The following is an 18,776-nucleotide window of genomic DNA, read 5'->3' on the forward strand; positions in this document are numbered from 1 at the left end:
AGGGGCGGCCACCCCGGGGGGGGGGGCCAGCCCTGGGGGGCAGGGTGCTCATGGCAGCTGCAATGGCTGCCACTGCTGGGCTGAGCAGCCCAGTGTTTGGAACGGAGATCCGCCGTGAAAGCAACGCAGCTCCGTTCCCCCTTCAGCCTGAGCTGACCCTGACATCAGGTCTGGGAGTCTCTTGGGTGGCACATTCTCCATTAGTCACACTGGACCAAAGTCACTTCCCAAGAAATCTTGAATAGGTTTTTGGGACAGGGATAACGAGCATAACTCACTAAATGATTAGACAACTCACCTGCCAAAGGTAAATTTGTGGGTTGCCTCCACCATTGCAGACAGGCTTGGCTGGGAGGAGCTTTGGGAGCCTTGGTGGCAGTGGTCCCACCACATTGCCACAAGGGCAGGTTGTGCCCCTCTGTGCCACCAAAGCAGCAGCACCCCTGAGCTGCTCACATTTCACTCTGTGCAAAGTGGCAACTCAGACCCAGGTTTTCCTCTCTGGAGTTCTCCAAAGATCCCATGAAACACGAGGCAGCTCCAGGGCATGGAAGATGACAACTGTGCTACTGAACTGACAGCAGCTCTCTCAGGGATTATTGGCCCATGCCCACTGCTCTTGCCCAGACTGCTCCCAGCATCAGCTCATGCTGGGGCCAGGGAGCAGAGCCTGATGCTTCTTATTTTACTGGGACAAATATGTAGCTTGTCATTGGTGTCCAGAACTTGGGCTAGGAAGCAGCTGAGAATCCCCCAGAATGGCAGACAAATACACAGAAGGAAGCATGAAGAAGTATTGAAACTGAGTGAGAGAACGTGGCTTTGCCCTCCCCACACTTTGAAGAGGTTCATCATGTGAAGAGGTGCACAGCCTCCACTCACTGGGAACAATGAACTGGGGTGCCTGGAAGAATCACATTTAAAAGGCAGATGAAGAAAATAATGAAACATTTTAAGAGATGGTTCCTAGTCAAGATGGAAAGTGTAAGAAACCAAAGTGATTTGGCTTTGCTAAAAGCAGACTAAACTAATACAAATGTAGAAGTTTCTCTCACACAATACTGTAAAAATAATGTGAGTACTTATCAAAATTGCTCTTGAAACCAGTCTACATCTTTAAAGGATAAGTGATTCAGTGAATCTTCTTCTCTTCCATAGCTCTTATTCTGAAGTCTATTTTCGTTAAGGAACTATCTTTTTTTTCCAATGGAAAACTTCCCTACCTTACAAATATCTCTTTGCTTCCATACTCCTTTGTTTTCTTGTTTTGTCAAGTACTTAATATCAATAAACACAAATCTGCTGTCACATTACCACAGTAACCAGAATGCTTTATTTTTGTTATGATTTTTTTTTGCTTTTGTGGGGTTTTTTTGGTTTTTTTTTTCCAATGCTGTTTTTAACTACAGTGATACTAATTTACTGAGCTTCCTACTTCCTTTGGTTTGGGTTTTTTTGGGGGTGAGTGACTCAGTATGTTGGGTCTCACTGAAGGTAACAAGGCATTTATATCTTGAACACCCTCTTCACAGTTGCTACGTAGCGTTCATCTGGCGGGGGTTTCCTCGGGCTGCCAGGCTGCAGAAACTTCTTAATTGTAGGAACATTGCTCATTCTTTTTTTAAAAGCCTAAAAAACAAAGACAGTGTAAGAGAGAAATTCCCTCTACTCCAGCAGTAAACAGTGCTCCTTGCAGGGAACAACTGCTTCCCCCTGCTGCTAGAAAAGTTCCTGACATTCATTCAGGTCCGTGTTCTCTCCTTCCGTCCAACTGGAGGATCCTGCTGCTGCAAAAAGCCTGTTTTTACCAATGAAGGCAACAACGGAGCACACAATAGACCTGAAAGAAACCGAAGTGACAACTTCAGTATCCAGGAGCTCCAGGGGATAGTTTTGAAGGAACAAATACACTAACCCAGCTCATGACCTTTCCCTCCGGAGAGCAAGTCATACGAGGAGCAGCTGAGGGAACTGGGGATGTTCAGTCTGGAGAAGACAAGGCTGAGGTGAGACCTTATTGCCCTCTACAACTATCTGAAAGGAGGTTGTAGGAAGGTGGGTGTTGGCCTCTTCTCCCAGGTGGATAACAGGACTAGAGGAAATGGTTTAAAGTTGCAGCAGGGGAGGTTTTGATTGGATATCAGGAAGAAATTTTTTACTGAACAAAGTGGTCAGGCACTGGAACAGCCTGCCCAGGGAGGTGCTGGTGTCACCATCTTTTGAGGTACACAAGAAAGGTGTAAATGTGGCACTTTAGGGCATGCTCCGGTGGCTGAGATGGTTGGTTGGGTGTGTGAGGGGTTTTTGTTTGTTTGGGTTTTTGTTGGGTTGTTTTTTTTATGGTTGGTCTCTGTGATCTCAGAGGTCCTTTCCAACCATGACCATTCTGTGATTCTTTTAATTATTGGTTCCCCTGGTGCAAACTACTCTGTGGGCAAATCACAGTATATGTTAACGTTATTTCATTTTTACTACATTATGGAAGTAGCTGAGCTCTGTTTTCATCTAGCATGGCCACTGTTGTCCCACTGTCCCATCACCTCAGAGGTCTTTTCCAGCCTCAACAATTCTGTGATTCTGTGATCACTTCTAGGATTTAGTGAGTGAATGTGAAATGCCTGGAAGGCTGGAGTTGTGCTTGACCCAACCCAGTCGTTCAGTAGAGGTTTCTCACGCTGTGTTGTAGCCTAGAGTAGCCAAAATATCTACATAGGGCTGGCAGATATAACACAGCTTCTCAGGGAGACCTGTTCCTTTCTGGAGCAGTGGCTGGAGGACAGGGCTGGGATTAGGAAAGAGCTGAGCATCTCAGGTGAAAAGAGGTGCCTGTGTTAGGGTAAGTGAATCAAGGATCATGAGACAACTTGTACAGACAGTCAGAGGACTCATGGATGCAGACTGCAAGAAAGAACCTCTTCTAACAATGGAGCTAAGGGAGAGAAGCTTCACAGAGCAAGAGCCAGTTCTTTCTGGCAATTATATGAACATAATTTCCTCTTCCTTACATGCACTAGAAGGACAAGGGCGAAATACAAGCAGGAGCAAGAAAATAATAGCTATTAAATAAGTAACCCCCAGTTTTAGAAACTTTCCCCCTTCTGGCAGTGAAGGAATCCCCCCATAATTCAAGGCATGGCTTCAACAGAAGCCCATCTGCCCCTGCCTAGTGCCTAACATACTTTCTTAGGAGATAGGAGCTAGGGACAAGAATTACCAGAGGCTGCAACACTGATATGGGATAAAGTCTGGCACACTTTACTGCCTACTCTAGCTGAGGTGCGTCACTCTGTCACACTAAATCCAGGCTTAAAATGTTTGTGTTGAGAATTAAAATGTAAAATTAATGAAAAACACAAACAAAGTCCTTTAACTGATAATTTTCAGTCAGAAAACTTAAATGTGAGAGTCTGTTGCAGGACTGTTTCTTCTGTTAATGGGAATACAACCTGAGTCTTTTGAGTGCACCTCTCAAATTAACAGTTTGCAAGCAAAGAACCATGATCTCAAGCCTCAACATGTATTTGCATTGCCTACAATGCTTAATTACCACGATTACTGGCACATGGGATCACTACTGTACACTAACTACTTTTTTTCCAGTCACAGACTGTTTGAGTCCACTGCATCTCTATGCTTAGTGACTCCTGCAGGTCATGCCCCAGGCTTGCCCATGTACTGTGCTTTACAGCAGGATGCATGCCTGCAGGCTTCTGATTTCTGGTCAAGTCTCCCAGCTGAAGTGTTTTCCTTCTGCTAGTTTCAGACTTTGTACATGGCACAAAGGCAGAGAATTCATCCTCAGTTGTATTGAATTGAATATTGAACTGTGGCTTAATGCTAAGGCTTGAGTTTCTACTCATACTGTAGAAGGAATAAGTGAAGTGAGGTTATTGGGATCCCAAAATTGTAATAGCAGCCAGCACAGAAAATGAAAAATGATGTCTTGTTCTAAGGTGTCAACGTGTATCACAGACTTCCTTTGTTATCTGATATTAGATAGCATCTACTGGCAGGAAGCAGAAAAATGAGAACAGGACAGCTTAGATCAGCAATTCCCTTGGAATGACAATAATTTATTTCTATTAAGGAGGCATATACTACTCAAAGAGGAACAGGCATACCTGAACAGGGTTAATCAGGAGCACTGTGTCTTACAACAAATCAACTGAGTCAGTTTACTCTTGTGCTTGATGTTAAGCAAACATACAACTATGACATTTCTCCAAAGAGCCCACACTCCTGATTTACATAGCATGAAGAGATGCTCATTTTAGGATTACTGTCTTGCTCCTGAATACAGGCATAGTCAGTAACAAAATTACCTGCAACTGGGGAAACCCCGACAGCACAGCAGGTATTTTCTCCTCCACTGCTAATATAGCTTCAATTAGCTGAACATCTGCCCAGCTCATTTTGTTGCCCACAAGAAAGTCTTGGCCATGTTGTTTCAAAACCTATAGAATAAAAGAAAGCATGGGTTACAAATGAGAATGGGCCATAGGAGGCCTGGCAGCTAAGCCTCACAACACAGCTCAATAGCAATTATATCTGAAATTTCAAGGTGGAGCCTTCAGCTGGAAGCTGTGGGAATAAATCACTTAATTTTTGGTAAAAGAAGCCAAACTCTTGTAGTACACAGACTACAAACTTTGGTCCCTCAGTAATAATGACTGGTGATAGGCACTGGGAACAGGGACAAAACCATGTGCTTAAGTAGACTAGTAAGAGTCACAGAACTAGAAACTGGGATGATGGAAGAGCTCAAGAGTAACTTGGAGAATTTATAAAATTGCCATTTAGGTATTTCAGTTATGCACAATGTCAATACCAGGAAGCAAACTTAGAAACACAGAATTACAATAGCTAACCAAAGAAAGATCACTCCTTTGGAAATAAGTTATCATAGTCATAAGAACCTCTCAGATGTTTAGCCTTTATTGTCGTTTTCCATCAAAACTAGATCAGTGTTACAAAAGTGAGAAAGTTGCCAGATGTCTGAGTCATATGGGTTTTGTTCATTGTTTTCAGAAGTGGGATGTGCAGAAATCTCTTAACTGTTGTTTCACTAAAGTATTTGTAATCTCTGATTTATTTGCAAGGGTTTTTTTTTATTCTTCTAAAGAAACTGTTCCAACTGAAATAAAGTGTATCAGAGAGATATGCTTTAAACAAATTCAAGTGGGGAACTATCCCCTCAAGGAAAGAAGAAATACATCCTTGCTTTTATTTAGTGAAAAGTTTTGCTGTATAGCTGAGCACATTTTGCTTTGTTTGCTTTGTAGGTGTTCAAATACCATAGCCCTGACAACACAAGTCAACAAACAGAGAAAATATGCTGCCTTATTTCCCCTTCTTTGAGAGACAAGAAAGCTGAGGATTTGGAACTGACCTGCACTACAAACATATTTGTATTTTGAAGGAAATGTTTGATAATTGTAAATACAAGTTTTATAGACATATCTGAACTGTCACTTACCTTTTCAAAGGCTGGGAAATATCTGTTAATTGCCCTGTCCTTAAGTGAGTCAAGATTTTTCTCTTTTGCCTCAGGTGGAGAGAAAGGAAACATCAAAATCATTAGCATCAGATCTGTTACTCCTTCCACATACATGTCAATCCTATTGGTGGGGGAAAGGAAGCAGAAAAGAACACAGAAATTATTTCATCTGTTTTCCAATTCATTAAGGCAACTTACCAGAATTTTGTACCACCACCACCAATTTTCAAAGCCAAAACTAAAAATAAACTAAAGATAAATCTCTTAAAAGGATTAAAAGCCTGTTTATGTTCAGCAACATTTCAGAAGACATGGGTAAAAGCTAAGCAAAGGCTAGAATTCTTGCTTTTTTTTTTATATTTAAATTTATTTTTATATGAATTTTATATATAAATTATTTTTATATAATTTTACATCTATATTTATTTTTTAAAAATATTTTATTTTAAATTTATTTTTAAAGGCTTTCTCATGCCTTTATACTGGATTTACAGGATTGAATTCATTATATATAATGCAGCTATCAAATAGCAGATTTCTCATTAAGTGAAAGAAGGTGTTACAGTACAGGGCTCTCTCCTTCAAGTCTTTCCCATAGAGATTGTATTTCCCTGCTATGTAGCTCATGATGGCTCTGGTCTGCACCAGCTTCATTCCATCCATCTCAACCAGCGGCACTTGCTGGAACATCAGGTCTCCATCTAGGGTGAAAAGTTGGGGGAAAGCTTGTCAGTACCTCATAGACTACTAGGTTTGCAGGAGAGACTGAACACAGATATTACGACCAGCAGAGCAAGGGAGGTGATTCTCCCCCTCTACTCTGTCCTGCTGAGACCCCACCTGGGTTACTGTGTACAGCTCTGGAGCCCTCAGCACAGGAAAGACATGGAGCTGTTGGAGAGGGTCCAGAGAAGGGCCACAAAGATGATCAGAGGCCTGGAGCACCTCTGCTATGAATACAGGCTGAGAGAGTTGGGGCTATTCAGCCTAGAGAAGAAAAGGCTCTGGGGAGACCTTATAGCACCTTCCAGTACCTGAAGGGGCTACGGGAAAGCTGGGGAGGGACTTTTCATTAGAGAGGGTAGTGATAGGACAAGGGGTAATGGTTTTAAACTGGAAGAGGGGAGATTTAGGTTAGACATCAGGAAGAAATTCTTCACCACGAGAGTAGTAAGGCATTGGAATAGGTTGCCCAGGGAAGCTGTGGATGACCCCTCCCTGGAGGTGTTCAAGGTCAGGTTGGATGAGGCTTGTGCAGCCTGGTTTAGTGTGAGGTGTCCCTGCTCATAGCAGGGAGGTTGGAACCTGATGGTCTTTAAGGTCCCTTCCAATCTTAACCATTCTATCATTCTATGATTCTATGATTTTGCAGCATAGATTATCCATGTATTACCTTAACTGTAAAACTCCATGCAGCAAACTAACATTGTGGGAAACATCAGATACTGGCTAGTCTGCATCTCATTTTTGTAGCTAGGTTCTCACAGCGCAACTGAGCCCCTTACTTTACAGCACTGCCAGAGCTTCACTGGCTGACGGGAGCTGGCACCACCTGCTCCTTTGCCCTTCTAGAGCCAGCTTCGTGCTGGCAAGAAAAGCCTCAACCTGAACTTTCTACCCAAGGGATCAGAGGAGAATAAAGTCCTGTGTTAAATCCAAACTTAAAAAATACAGTTATTTTGAATGCAGATCAGTTCCTTGTCATGGACATATACATGAGTAGAAAGAATGAGTGGGTGTATGGCAGCAAGGCTGAACTACTGGGGTAAAGGAAGAGGTCAGGACACTTCAGACATCATGAAGTTACTGAGTTAGAGGCAAGAATGGTGACAGCAGTGGCTGTTTAAGTAACCTTTATGCAGTCACTTCGGGGACAGAAACTTAAGCGAATTTCATTGCAGGCCTATTCTCAGTGCCATTCTGCAACACTTTAAGCCTATTTAGATGCATCTTTGTAGCCCTGTTCTCTCCTGGTGCTGGTAGGAGCACTTATCTGAGCCTTCAGTGAGGCAGCTCTGACAACTAAGCTGGCAGAGATTCAGCATAGCAGTGTCACTCTTTTCTAGACCAATTTTCTGCTGGACTAATTCACTGTCTTTGGAGATACTCCCTCCTTCATTTACACATAAAGGGCATCCAGAGAGCAATCCTGCCTTGTTAAAATCACAGCAACAATCCAAATTCAGTTAGGCAGCTGCCACTTTGCATTGCTTAAATTCAATAATTTATTTTAATTGCTCATTTTTAATCCATTCACTCTGTCCTTCTTTTGGGTATAAGGGTTCATTTTGACAGGCATGTCTGTTTGCTTTTTTCTCCACAGAGCTGTTAAAATACTTCGCTAGTCTATAATTAAACACTGTTCACTCATTCTATAGTATTAATTCCCAGTTTAAATTAAAATAATAGTTCTCAACAGCAAGGAATAGCCTGTTTGTTTCTTCCAAACATTACAGGAAGATCGTGTGTCTTCATGTCAGAACACGTCTCTGCAGCTTAAGGAAGAAATATGACCTGGTATTTATCTAGAAAAACCACAGTAGAACAGGAAAACTAACAGCTCTGCAGGGATATTTTTCAGCAGAAAGACATGAAGGGAAAAATAAAATGTGACTTTCTGACCCTTGACACAAACTGATGCAGCAAACATGAGCAAACTGAATGCACTGTTTCTTACCTACATCAATACTAGACAACTCAACAACAGCTCAGGCCAGCTGGCACAGACTGGTCACATTCTCTCTATTCAGCTCTCTCTGCCTGTATAGCGTGGTGGTCACATCTAAATGACATCTTGGAAATGGCCCTTGGCCCAGGACAACTCCCAGATGATGCCTATGAATTGCTTTGAGGAGTGCTATTTGCTCTGGATGAAAAATGTCCCAGAAACAGGCTAACATTTCAACATAATAGATAATTAAGTTGTATTGTATAGGAATGTCTGCTATCCCTGTATGTGTTACAATAAACACAGTCACAGAAGCTGTGGCTTTTAACTTATAGGAGTTGTTTGGCATTGGAAAGAACAGGTTACTCAAAACCAGTATTTTGGTATTCCAGCTGTGCATCTAGAAGATTGCACTTGTTTAATTAAACTAATTTTATGCCACAAACTGAGCTAAATCGGAGTGACTTTTTGAAGGACTGTGCCTCAGGATTCTTACCTTTGATTAGCTTTTCATATTGCTCTCTAGTTTCCAGATAAACTTCCTCAAACTGGAAAAGAGAACACTATTACATTGCTGTATTTTAACACTTCTCTTCTATAAGTCAATGCACACAACCACGCACAGAATGCCCAAACCAAGCAAAAGGGAATGGGCCAGATCTTCAGCTGTGCTGTTTGGCCACAGAGGTCCTGAGGATCCCACACACACTCACAGCTGCAGAGGAGCAGAAGGGCCTGCCCACTTCTGCCTCAGGGCCCTGATTCAGAAATAACCTCAGTGCAGGTAGAAGCAGAGAACAGACAGTTTGCAGGAGGAAGGCAGGTTGCAGACAGTGCCAGAGGAAGCACAAACTAATTAACTATTTCTAACCCCATCCCAGGGAATGTAAATAAACAACGCACTCTTGGTTTTTTTTACATATAGTAACTGCAAACTAAGTAAGACTGAATTAAGTTGGTTTTGCACATCTGGAAAAGTCAAATTAATTAAGGGCTTTTAAATAAATCCCCATTTTGACCCACTATGATTAACTTATTCAGGGGCTAGCTCTAATAAACTCCAAGCTCTGTTGCATTTGCTTACCAAATATTAGCCACCGAGCAAAGTAGTTACTTGCCAAATGAATTTAGCCACCCTCGTGCAGTTATTTACCTTCCCTGTGCACATTAAATTAACCCTTACTGAGGCCAGTAGTAAACACCAGTCTGAAACATTGTATGGAGTGTCAACCAACCTCCACACCAGCTGCTGCCAACAGCCATCGTGTGGATTCCATCCGCCCCCTGCCATCCAAGTAGATCAGCCTGGGCTTCCCCGACATGCTTCTGAGCTCCTGGTTCCCTGGAAAATATTAAGCAGGAAACAACATCTAATAAAACTGGAGTAAGTACAATTACTTTTGGCTGAGAGAGAGCCTTTTAATTCACCCTCTGTCCAAGTTTAAACTTCATCTAGTTCAGAATAAAACAAGAAGTGGACCAGTGGCAGCAGACAGCCTGCACTATGAAAGGAAAGACATGCTGATCTGTAAAGCCTTCTCCAGGGCTGCTAGGGAGGTTTGTTATCAATACAAGCAAAAACAGACATGTTTAAACAAGTGGTATGAGTCCCGAGCTACAGGGGAAACTTTGGTGCCTTTTTAAGACAATTATACAAAGACACTAAGCCACTGAAAACCCTACCACGTCTTCAGGGAAATTACTCACCCTCACTGCCATCATCTTCATTGAAAAGATGGAAAGAAAAATGTTTTACTCATAGGCTGAATCTGTCTAGCATTGTTTGCCAGATGTCAGAGCCATTTTGCAGCTTCAACTGCCATTCACGTCTTTCCTCAAGTATCAGCAAGCGAATTGTTCATCTTCCATTTGTTCCCCTAAACAGGCTAAGGTGAACTTGGTGGTCCTATTGAATGGCTACGGCCTGTTTCCTTGCTGCTTAAGGCAGCCTTGAAGTGTCCCTCAAAGTCTGCTCTGGAACCTGGCTGCATTGGCTTCAGATGCCCCCAGAAGCATCCCCCAGCAGGCTGGGACATGCGTGCGCAGGGCACTGGCACCTCAGAGGGTGTCTGAAGCTTGTTGTCACAGCACCTCTCCCTGCACCATGGGCAACAGTGTGGCAGAGACAGCGCCTCTGTATTGAGCTGTGTCATAGCTAGGGACAACCAGCTGGACTGTTTGTGCTGACACTTGAGTACAAGTGCTAGCAAATCCAGGCTGCAATTTCCCTGTGCTTCGTTGCCCTAATTATGAAAAACAATGGGACTAGCGTTCCCCCTTCACAAAGACATTAGTATCATACACAAATGATTGGCAGAAAAAAATAATTGTAAAAATTGGTGTCCTCATTGTCTCCTAATGGCTCAGGAACCAGAGTGCCTGATTTAAGAAAATAATTTTTCAGACAACCCCAGTTTTCTAGGAGCTAAAAGCCAAAACTACAACATTACTTCTGTCACACTTTGCATCAACATTTCCCATTCAAATCAGGTTCCCTAAGCTCTAGTGATGTGTTTTCTTTAAGTCACAGTGCTTTGTAAGTGTATTTAAAGTATGTTTGCAACATATTTTGCCAAAACTTTATTTTAAAGATCAGATGGAGAATTCTTTTTGATAACTCTGGTAAGAGTCAAGTCACATTCCTACCATAAAGAGGGATATTTTGGTTGATTTAGACATCATCATCCAAATACAAAAGAAAAAAAATTAAATCTCCAGTTTTAAAGCTGAATAGCTCTTGCTAGTTACAATGTTTTGCCTCTGAACCAGTTATTTTATTAGTTTCTGCATGTTGTGCAACTCACTTTATGGCAGTGCTTTTTATCTATGCAGTTCACAGCAGCTAACTAATGCCTTTCATTATCATACTTCTCAGGTGCATTGCATCCGTATCATTTCAACACACATTGCCCCAACTTGCAATGTGCAGAAACTTTCCATAAATAAGACTTTTTGTTAACTAAAAAAGCCAAAGACTGCAATAGAAAGAATATTATATTTGATCTATTCTTTGCAGAACAAAAGCAAGGGAGTTAAAAGCCTTAGACATCATTTCATCCTGTAACACAAACAAGAAATTCTATATGGCATTAGATCATGTCATTGTTCTTTGCACATAGAGAACCACCACCTGTAATCAGCTTTTATAATTTTTATCAAGAATAACTGTCAGCTGTAATTGGATTTTAATTGCCTGAAGCTTATGACACAGCAAAAAACACACCCTATTTTTTGGCAAGTTCTCTTCAATCTTTAGATCAACTGACTGTATCTCCATTGACTACGCAGCAACCTGACACATACAGCTCACACACAGCCAGCTGCATTCAATGCCTGGGTCTGGACCTGAGACTTGCCCTGAGTACTCTGTTTAGTTGCTGACACTTGAGATTTCCTGAAGTTGGGCATATAGAACCCTCAACTTACTGGGGAGATGGCAACTTTTTCTACATCCACTCACCCAGGCTCTCAATGGCCTTTTGGATTTATTTGGGAAAAGGTACAGCTAAGGCAAGCTGAGGGCCAAGGCTCCCTCAGGACTTGACTCAGACCTCCAATATTTTTCTAAAATTTTAGGAAAAGGTTTGCAGGATTTTGTGTTTATATAATATTTCAGTGACTTCCTAGAAGCCAAGGAATCTTGAATAGATATCACCCATTACTTACTGTTTGTCTTAGCTGAAAAGGACCATCAGGCCTTTCATCATAAGTTACTATTTTTGTAACAGAAGTGTAGAATATCTGTGTTACATTCTCCAACAAGAGGAGCAGCATTTATCTGAAAACCATATTAAAGCCATTCAAAATCTTCACCAACCTGTTACTAAAATCAAATGCAAACCTTTTTAGGAGCTTTCACCCCTGGATAGCTCCTTTCAAGGAAATGGCAAAACCTCTGATACAGATTATTGTTCAAAATGCTGAAGAACCCACCCACTGGATAGCAGACAAGGTAAAGACATTTGAGCTTTTGAACCAAGTTACTCTTGCCCTGGGACTGGCAGACCAGAGTAGAACATTAACCTTCTTTGTACAGGAAGGGCAGGAATAGTCTCCGAGACTGTAATTAACACAATGCACCCTGCTATTCTACTCCCTTCACCTGGGGAAGGAGCTCCACATCACAACTGTGTAGTAACCATCCGTGAAGCTGAAAAGACTCAAGATGATTTAGCAGACACACTGTTTCTAAATCCCATTCTGGAACTACTTGTTGGCAGGTCCACATGTAATCTGGGTAATAACCAGGCTACAGGTTATTCAATAACTACCATGAATGAAAAAGTGGAGGCTTCACCACTCAGTCTGAAGCTGATTGCACAAGCAGCCAAATTAATTGCATCAATTGCGTTGTCAGTTGGCCAAAGAAAACACTGAAAACATTTATGCTGACCCTCAATATGCATGTGGACTATGCCATGCTACTGGGCAGTTACAGAAGCTGCGTGAGTTTAGAACTTCCATGAAAGGAAAATACCAAATTCCTCTCAAATTACTGAGCTGTTAAAAGGTATACAATTGCCAGACAAACTTGCTATCAGCCAGCTCACACCCCAAAAGGACAAAAGAAGAGATAAGAAGTAATCTAATAGATATTACCACTAAAGCCTCAGCATGACAGCTGTATGAACCACCAGGCTTACAAGCAGTCCCATGGTCTGAACTGGTGTTACTCACACCTGTAAAGAAAGGTTTGACTGTTTCTGCTGAAGAAACTGAGCCTTGAAAAAGGTATGAAATAACCAAAAACTCCTAGGGAACACAGAGAGAACATATGAAAAACCTTCCTATTTTACCTGAGGAAAACCAGACTCCCATAACAAAAATGCATCACCATCCAGGACATTTGGGGCTGCTGCACTAGTCCAGACCCTGCCAGGGAACTGGTTCACACCAGGAATTTATGCTACAATCAAATAAGTAGCTGTGCTTCATATGCATTCCTTTAGCCTTGAAGAATACTTGGCAACATTCAGTGTGAAGTGCCCTTGAGCCACAGAGCTGGGAGCAGAGTCCAGTGTACCAAACAGGCCATCTTGCCTGCACAAGCCCAGGGGAAACCATGGTGCTGGAGGCTTGTACTGTAGTCTCCCACCCACCTTTGCCTCCCTGCACTTTGTCCCATCAACAGTTTCACAGTTGCCTTGCTCAGCTCTGAACTGCACTGCAGGACACGTTTCCTGGTTAAAAAAATTCTTTCTCTGGCTTTCTCTCTCCTGCAGCTTCCAGGTGGTGAGTAACTATTGAGCCATGCTTAATCTACCTGGAAAATGAACTAAAGAGACCAAGTAATTTGCAGGACCCCAGCAGATGCTCTAATAAACAGTCACTCCAACACTTCCAGAAAAGACAACGTATATGTTAGCACTTACCCTCTAGCCTCAACTCAGACTCCACCCAGCACACTCAGATTGCCAGGGAGTGTTTAAACTTCCCAGCCTGGGGGAGTTTCCAGCCATACCCAATTAGAGAGAAGCTTTCTCATTGCTGATAAACTGCCACTGCGCAGATTAAAGACATAGGTGTCTGAAAATTGCCATCCAAGGCAAAGACTGTCTTTCTTTTTCAGTTTGCTGATTTGACTATACCATGTGGCCAGCCTCAAAGTTTCTAAGGTAGTCATCTATTCAAGCAGCTGTCTTGGAATTTACTGGGGTATTTTACCCAAATGTAACTGCAAAACACTTTAAAACACTGAGAAAGTTACAGATTTTTTTCTGGATCACATTTAGGGTAATAGTAACCATTTAAAGACTAAACACTGAAATTTCCAGGCTTACTTCACTATTTGACAGTAACCCAGGTTCTTGCTTTCAGTGCTGTATGCCACAGGAAAGATACCCAAAGCATGGGATAACAATGCTCAATTAATTTGAAATACAATTTGCCAGTATTAAACTTACTTGATATAAAAACAGATGAGCAGTTTAGGACCACAGAATCATGGAATAGTTTGGGTTGGAAGGGACCTTAAGGATCATCCAATTCCAGTCCCATGGGCTGCACCATGGGCAGGGACACCTCCCACTAGACCAGGTTGCTTCAAGCCCATCCAGCCTGGCCTTGAACACTTTTGGGAAGGGGACATTCAGAACTTGTTGGGCAACTTGTTTCAGTGTCTCACCACCCCCATAACGAAGAATTTCCTCCTAATATCTAGCCTAAATCTCCCCTCTTCCAGTTTAAAGCCATTACCCATTGTCCTATCACTATGTCCCCCTGTAAAAAGTCCCTCCCCAGCTTTCCTGTATCCCCTTCAGATACTGGAAGGCTGTGATAAGGTCTCCCTGGAGTCTTCTCTTCTCTAGGCTGAATAACCCCAACTCTCTTATCCTGTCTTCATAGCAGAGGTGCTCCAACCCTCTGACCATCTTTGTGACCCTCCTCTGGACTCAGTCCAACAGCTCTCTGGGGATCCCCAGAACCGGACACAGTATTCCAGGTGGGGGTCTCATGAGAGCAGAGTAGAGGGGGAGAATCACCTCGCTCAACCTACTGGTCACACTTCTTTTGATGCAGCCCAGGATATGGTTGGCTTTCTTTGTCACAATTAATCCCATGTCTTAATGGAACAGCATTCATTTTGGAAATTAAGCATATGTGACTACTACTCAGAGATCAACTAAACTATATTTTTTTTCCCTTGTTCCCATGAAAAGTAACTGCTTCAGCTTTGCTGTCTACATGTCAGGTGAAAAGACCAAAACTGAAAGTAGATGTGGACAGACACAAAGATGGCATAACAGATGGGAAATGAGATTTGGGAAACAGGAACAGGTTCTCACCTCTAGCTTAGACCAGCACAGGGTGATGGCCATCACTTTACATGCTGCACCATGCTAGCTGGCAGCAGTGCCAGCCAATGGTCCCCTCATGCCTAAATCACCAATACAGTTGTGCCTACAGCTCGAGTGCAGCACATGCAGGAAGGAATAGCTGAGTAAGAAAGGAGCATTTGCTTATCCCTGTCCATGACAGCAGCATCGAATCCAGATTAATCTATTCCTTCTTTAGATATCTCTGATGTCAGCATGCACCTGAGTGCAACGGCTGGTTCAGGAGCAGACACTGCAGAAGAGCATGCAAGTAATTATTGTCTCCTTGTCCCTTCTGCAGTCTGAAGTGTTGCCAATGGCAGCAATAGGCTTGATGGTAAAGAAGAAGGAGAGGACGAGGCCTCTCATTTGAGGCTCAGGAAGGAGTGGTCAAACAAAGAGTTCTGATATGTTTTTGGATTTGCTGAATGTGGCCACATCCAATTTTGACTCTTGTTCCTATCTCACACATTCCTGTTTGCCACAAAGACTTTTCCCCTTGTTCTCTCTCTTTTTTTTTTTTTTTTTTCCCTAGCACAGCCTTTCATAATGTAATGATAAAGATCCTTTGGCATCTAAATATATTATATCAGTGAGGTTACTGTTATCTATAACATCTATAACTTCACTAGCTGTTTTGTAAACCTCTAGAATAGAAAATAAAATAAGTTTATTTTTTAAAATAACTTATTAACCCACACCCATGAGCATTCAGGCAGCTGGCAGGGGGCCCAGGTACCACTTCAGAGATCTTGGGTTGGGCATAGGAAGATTTTAAGTAGTTTTAATACGCCGTGCCCTGGCATGTCAAGTTACCACTGTGCTCTGTGGATATTCATTGTAGGTTAGACAAATTCAAAGTCTTCTTGCAATGTGCCTGAATGCAAACCTCACAAAGCCCCAAGCGGCTGGCTCGGGGGACCATGCCAGATTCCAGCTTCCAGCAGCATCCTCTTGGAGGTGGGGACAGGATATACAACTAACTGCAGGTTAACCAAGCCTGTGTTCACCCTCACATATTTCTGGAAGCTGTTTGGCACTCATCAGGACCACATGTACAGGAAAATCTGAAAACAGTAATGTTATTTCTGATTTACACCCATTGTCCTGCTGGCAAAGACAGTTTAAGGACTGTTGTTATTTGGATCCTTTTGTCTTTATTGACCTAAGCATCTCAACATGGTTAAAAGGCTGATTCAACTTCATTGGGTGGCAGCTCAGGGCTGAGGGCAAGAGAGGAAGCAGTTTCCTAGTAGCAGATGGTACAACCTCAGAGAAAAGAATATATTTCAACACTAGAGAGCTGCTAAACCCCTGAAGATTCAATATCTTTCAAGATTTCACAGCATTTATTATTATACCCTTGATATCACTTTCATACTCTTAAATTCCTGGCCTCACTGATGTCCTCTAACAATGATTTCCACCATCTTAGTCTGAAAATGTTGCCTTTCTTTGCTTGTATTTTTCTGCTTGTCATTCCATTGAGTGTCTTGATCCACTTCCATTATAAGACAGGGGAGATGAAAGCCCTTCTGTCTCTCTTACTGGGACCAAACACATAAAAAATAATTTATCTAATAATTTTTTAAACAAATTGGACTGTAATTCACTTCTAAAGTGCATTTTTCAGCTGTACTTTTTAATTTTCTATTCTTTGTATTGTACTTTGTTGACTGTATTTCCTGATGCCTACTTGATAACTTCTGCATTCTGTAAGAGAGCAAGAAACTGCCAAGCATTTTTTCTTGTCTCCCTCAAAACTTGTAATGAATATGGATTTATTAATATTTGATTTAATTATCTGCAGAAAAGGACACTCAAAGACAATGGAGGATATTGCCTCTTCTGCTACCAAGATAGCTTAAATCAGTTGCTGGACTTCTGCCCACAGAAGTTTGACAGACATGAAAGATTGTAACGAGGTTGATTCAAGAGGAAAAAGGTTCACATGAATTAAAAAAAACTAATGACTTCTTTCCATTTTGCTCTGATGCAGACTTGATGTGGACAGACACAAAGATGGCATAACAGATGGGAAATGAGATTTGGGAAACAGGAACAGGTTCTCACCTCTAGCTTAGACCAGCACAGGGTGATGGCCATCACTTTACATGCTGCACCATGCTAGCTGGCAGCAGTGCCAGCCAATGGTCCCCTCATGCCTAAATCACCAATACAGTTGTGCCTACAGCTCGAGTGCAGCACATGCAGGAAGGAATAGCTGAGTAAGAAAGGAGCATTTGCTTATCCCTGTCCATGACAGCAGCATCGAATCCAGATTAATCTATTCCTTCTTTAGATATCTCTGATGTCAGCATGCACCTGAGTGCAACGGCTGGTTCAGGAGCAGACACTGCAGAAGAGCATGCAAGTAATTATTGTCTCCTTGTCCCTTCTGCAGTCTGAAGTGTTGCCAATGGCAGCAATAGGCTTGATGGTAAAGAAGAAGGAGAGGACGAGGCCTCTCATTTGAGGCTCAGGAAGGAGTGGTCAAACAAAGAGTTCTGATATGTTTTTGGATTTGCTGAATGTGGCCACATCCAATTTTGACTCTTGTTCCTATCTCACACATTCCTGTTTGCCACAAAGACTTTTCCCCTTGTTCTCTCTCTTTTTTTTTTTTTTTTCCCTAGCACAGCCTTTCATAATGTAATGATAAAGATCCTTTGGCATCTAAATATATTATATCAGTGAGGTTACTGTTATCTATAACATCTATAACTTCACTAGCTGTTTTGTAAACCTCTAGAATAGAAAATAAAATAAGTTTATTTTTTAAAATAACTTATTAACCCACACCCATGAGCATTCAGGCAGCTGGCAGGGGGCCCAGGTACCACTTCAGAGATCTTGGGTTGGGCATAGGAAGATTTTAAGTAGTTTTAATACGCCGTGCCCTGGCATGTCAAGTTACCACTGTGCTCTGTGGATATTCATTGTAGGTTAGACAAATTCAAAGTCTTCTTGCAATGTGCCTGAATGCAAACCTCACAAAGCCCCAAGCGGCTGGCTCGGGGGACCATGCCAGATTCCAGCTTCCAGCAGCATCCTCTTGGAGGTGGGGACAGGATATACAACTAACTGCAGGTTAACCAAGCCTGTGTTCACCCTCACATATTTCTGGAAGCTGTTTGGCACTCATCAGGACCACATGTACAGGAAAATCTGAAAACAGTAATGTTATTTCTGATTTACACCCATTGTCCTGCTGGCAAAGACAGTTTAAGGACTGTTGTTATTTGGACTTTGTTTGTCCTTTTGTCTTTATTGACCTAAGCATCTCAACATGGTTAAAAGGCTGATTCAACTTCATTGGGTGGCAGCTCAGGGCTGAGGGCAAGAGAGGAAGCAGTTTCCTAGTAGCAGATGGTACAACCTCAGAGAAAAGAATATATTTCAACACTAGAGAGCTGCTAAACCCCTGAAGATTCAATATCTTTCAAGATTTCACAGCATTTATTATTATACCCTTGATATCACTTTCATACTCTTAAATTCCTGGCCTCACTGATGTCCTCTAACAATGATTTCCACCATCTTAGTCTGAAAATGTTGCCTTTCTTTGCTTGTATTTTTCTGCTTGTCATTCCATTGAGTGTCTTGATCCACTTCCATTATAAGACAGGGGAGATGAAAGCCCTTCTGTCTCTCTTACTGGGACCAAACACATAAAAAATAATTTATCTAATAATTTTTTAAACAAATTGGACTGTAATTCACTTCTAAAGTGCATTTTTCAGCTGTACTTTTTAATTTTCTATTCTTTGTATTGTACTTTGTTGACTGTATTTCC

The 18,776-nt window shown here is 42.0% G+C and overlaps 1 protein-coding gene across 1 annotated transcript; it reads right to left on the minus strand.

Moving 5' to 3' along the window:
• Positions 1-1,506: 1,506 nt before the first annotated feature.
• Positions 1,507-9,487, minus strand: LOC104390089 (glutathione S-transferase 3-like). Its single transcript, XM_009999185.1, has 6 exons — positions 9,401-9,487; positions 8,662-8,713; positions 6,066-6,198; positions 5,477-5,618; positions 4,323-4,454; positions 1,507-1,629 (listed from the first exon to the last, which is right to left on the minus strand). Exons 1-6 carry the CDS (start codon positions 9,485-9,487, stop codon positions 1,507-1,509), a joined length of 669 nt encoding a protein of 222 aa, XP_009997487.1.
• Between the last annotated feature and the right edge of the window lie 9,289 nt (positions 9,488-18,776).

Source organism: Chaetura pelagica, unplaced genomic scaffold (assembly GCF_000747805.2).
Source record: "Chaetura pelagica isolate M959 unplaced genomic scaffold, ChaPel_1.0 scaffold90, whole genome shotgun sequence".
Classification (NCBI taxonomy): domain Eukaryota; kingdom Metazoa; phylum Chordata; class Aves; order Apodiformes; family Apodidae; genus Chaetura; species Chaetura pelagica.

Bases quoted from the DNA above. Each gene is read 5' to 3' on its own strand.
- LOC104390089 (XM_009999185.1), bottom strand. From the start codon at position 9,487: ATGTCGGGGAAGCCCAGGCTGATCTACTTGGATGGCAGGGGGCGGATG. The intron at 8,714-9,400 runs GTTGGTTGACAC...TCTCTTTTCCAG, and splicing joins TGGCAGCAGCTGGTGTGGAG to TTTGAGGAAGTTTATCTGGA. The intron at 1,630-4,322 runs GTAATTTTGTTA...TTTGTTTTTTAG, and splicing joins CGGGGTTTCCCCAGTTGCAG to GCTTTTAAAAAAAGAATGAG.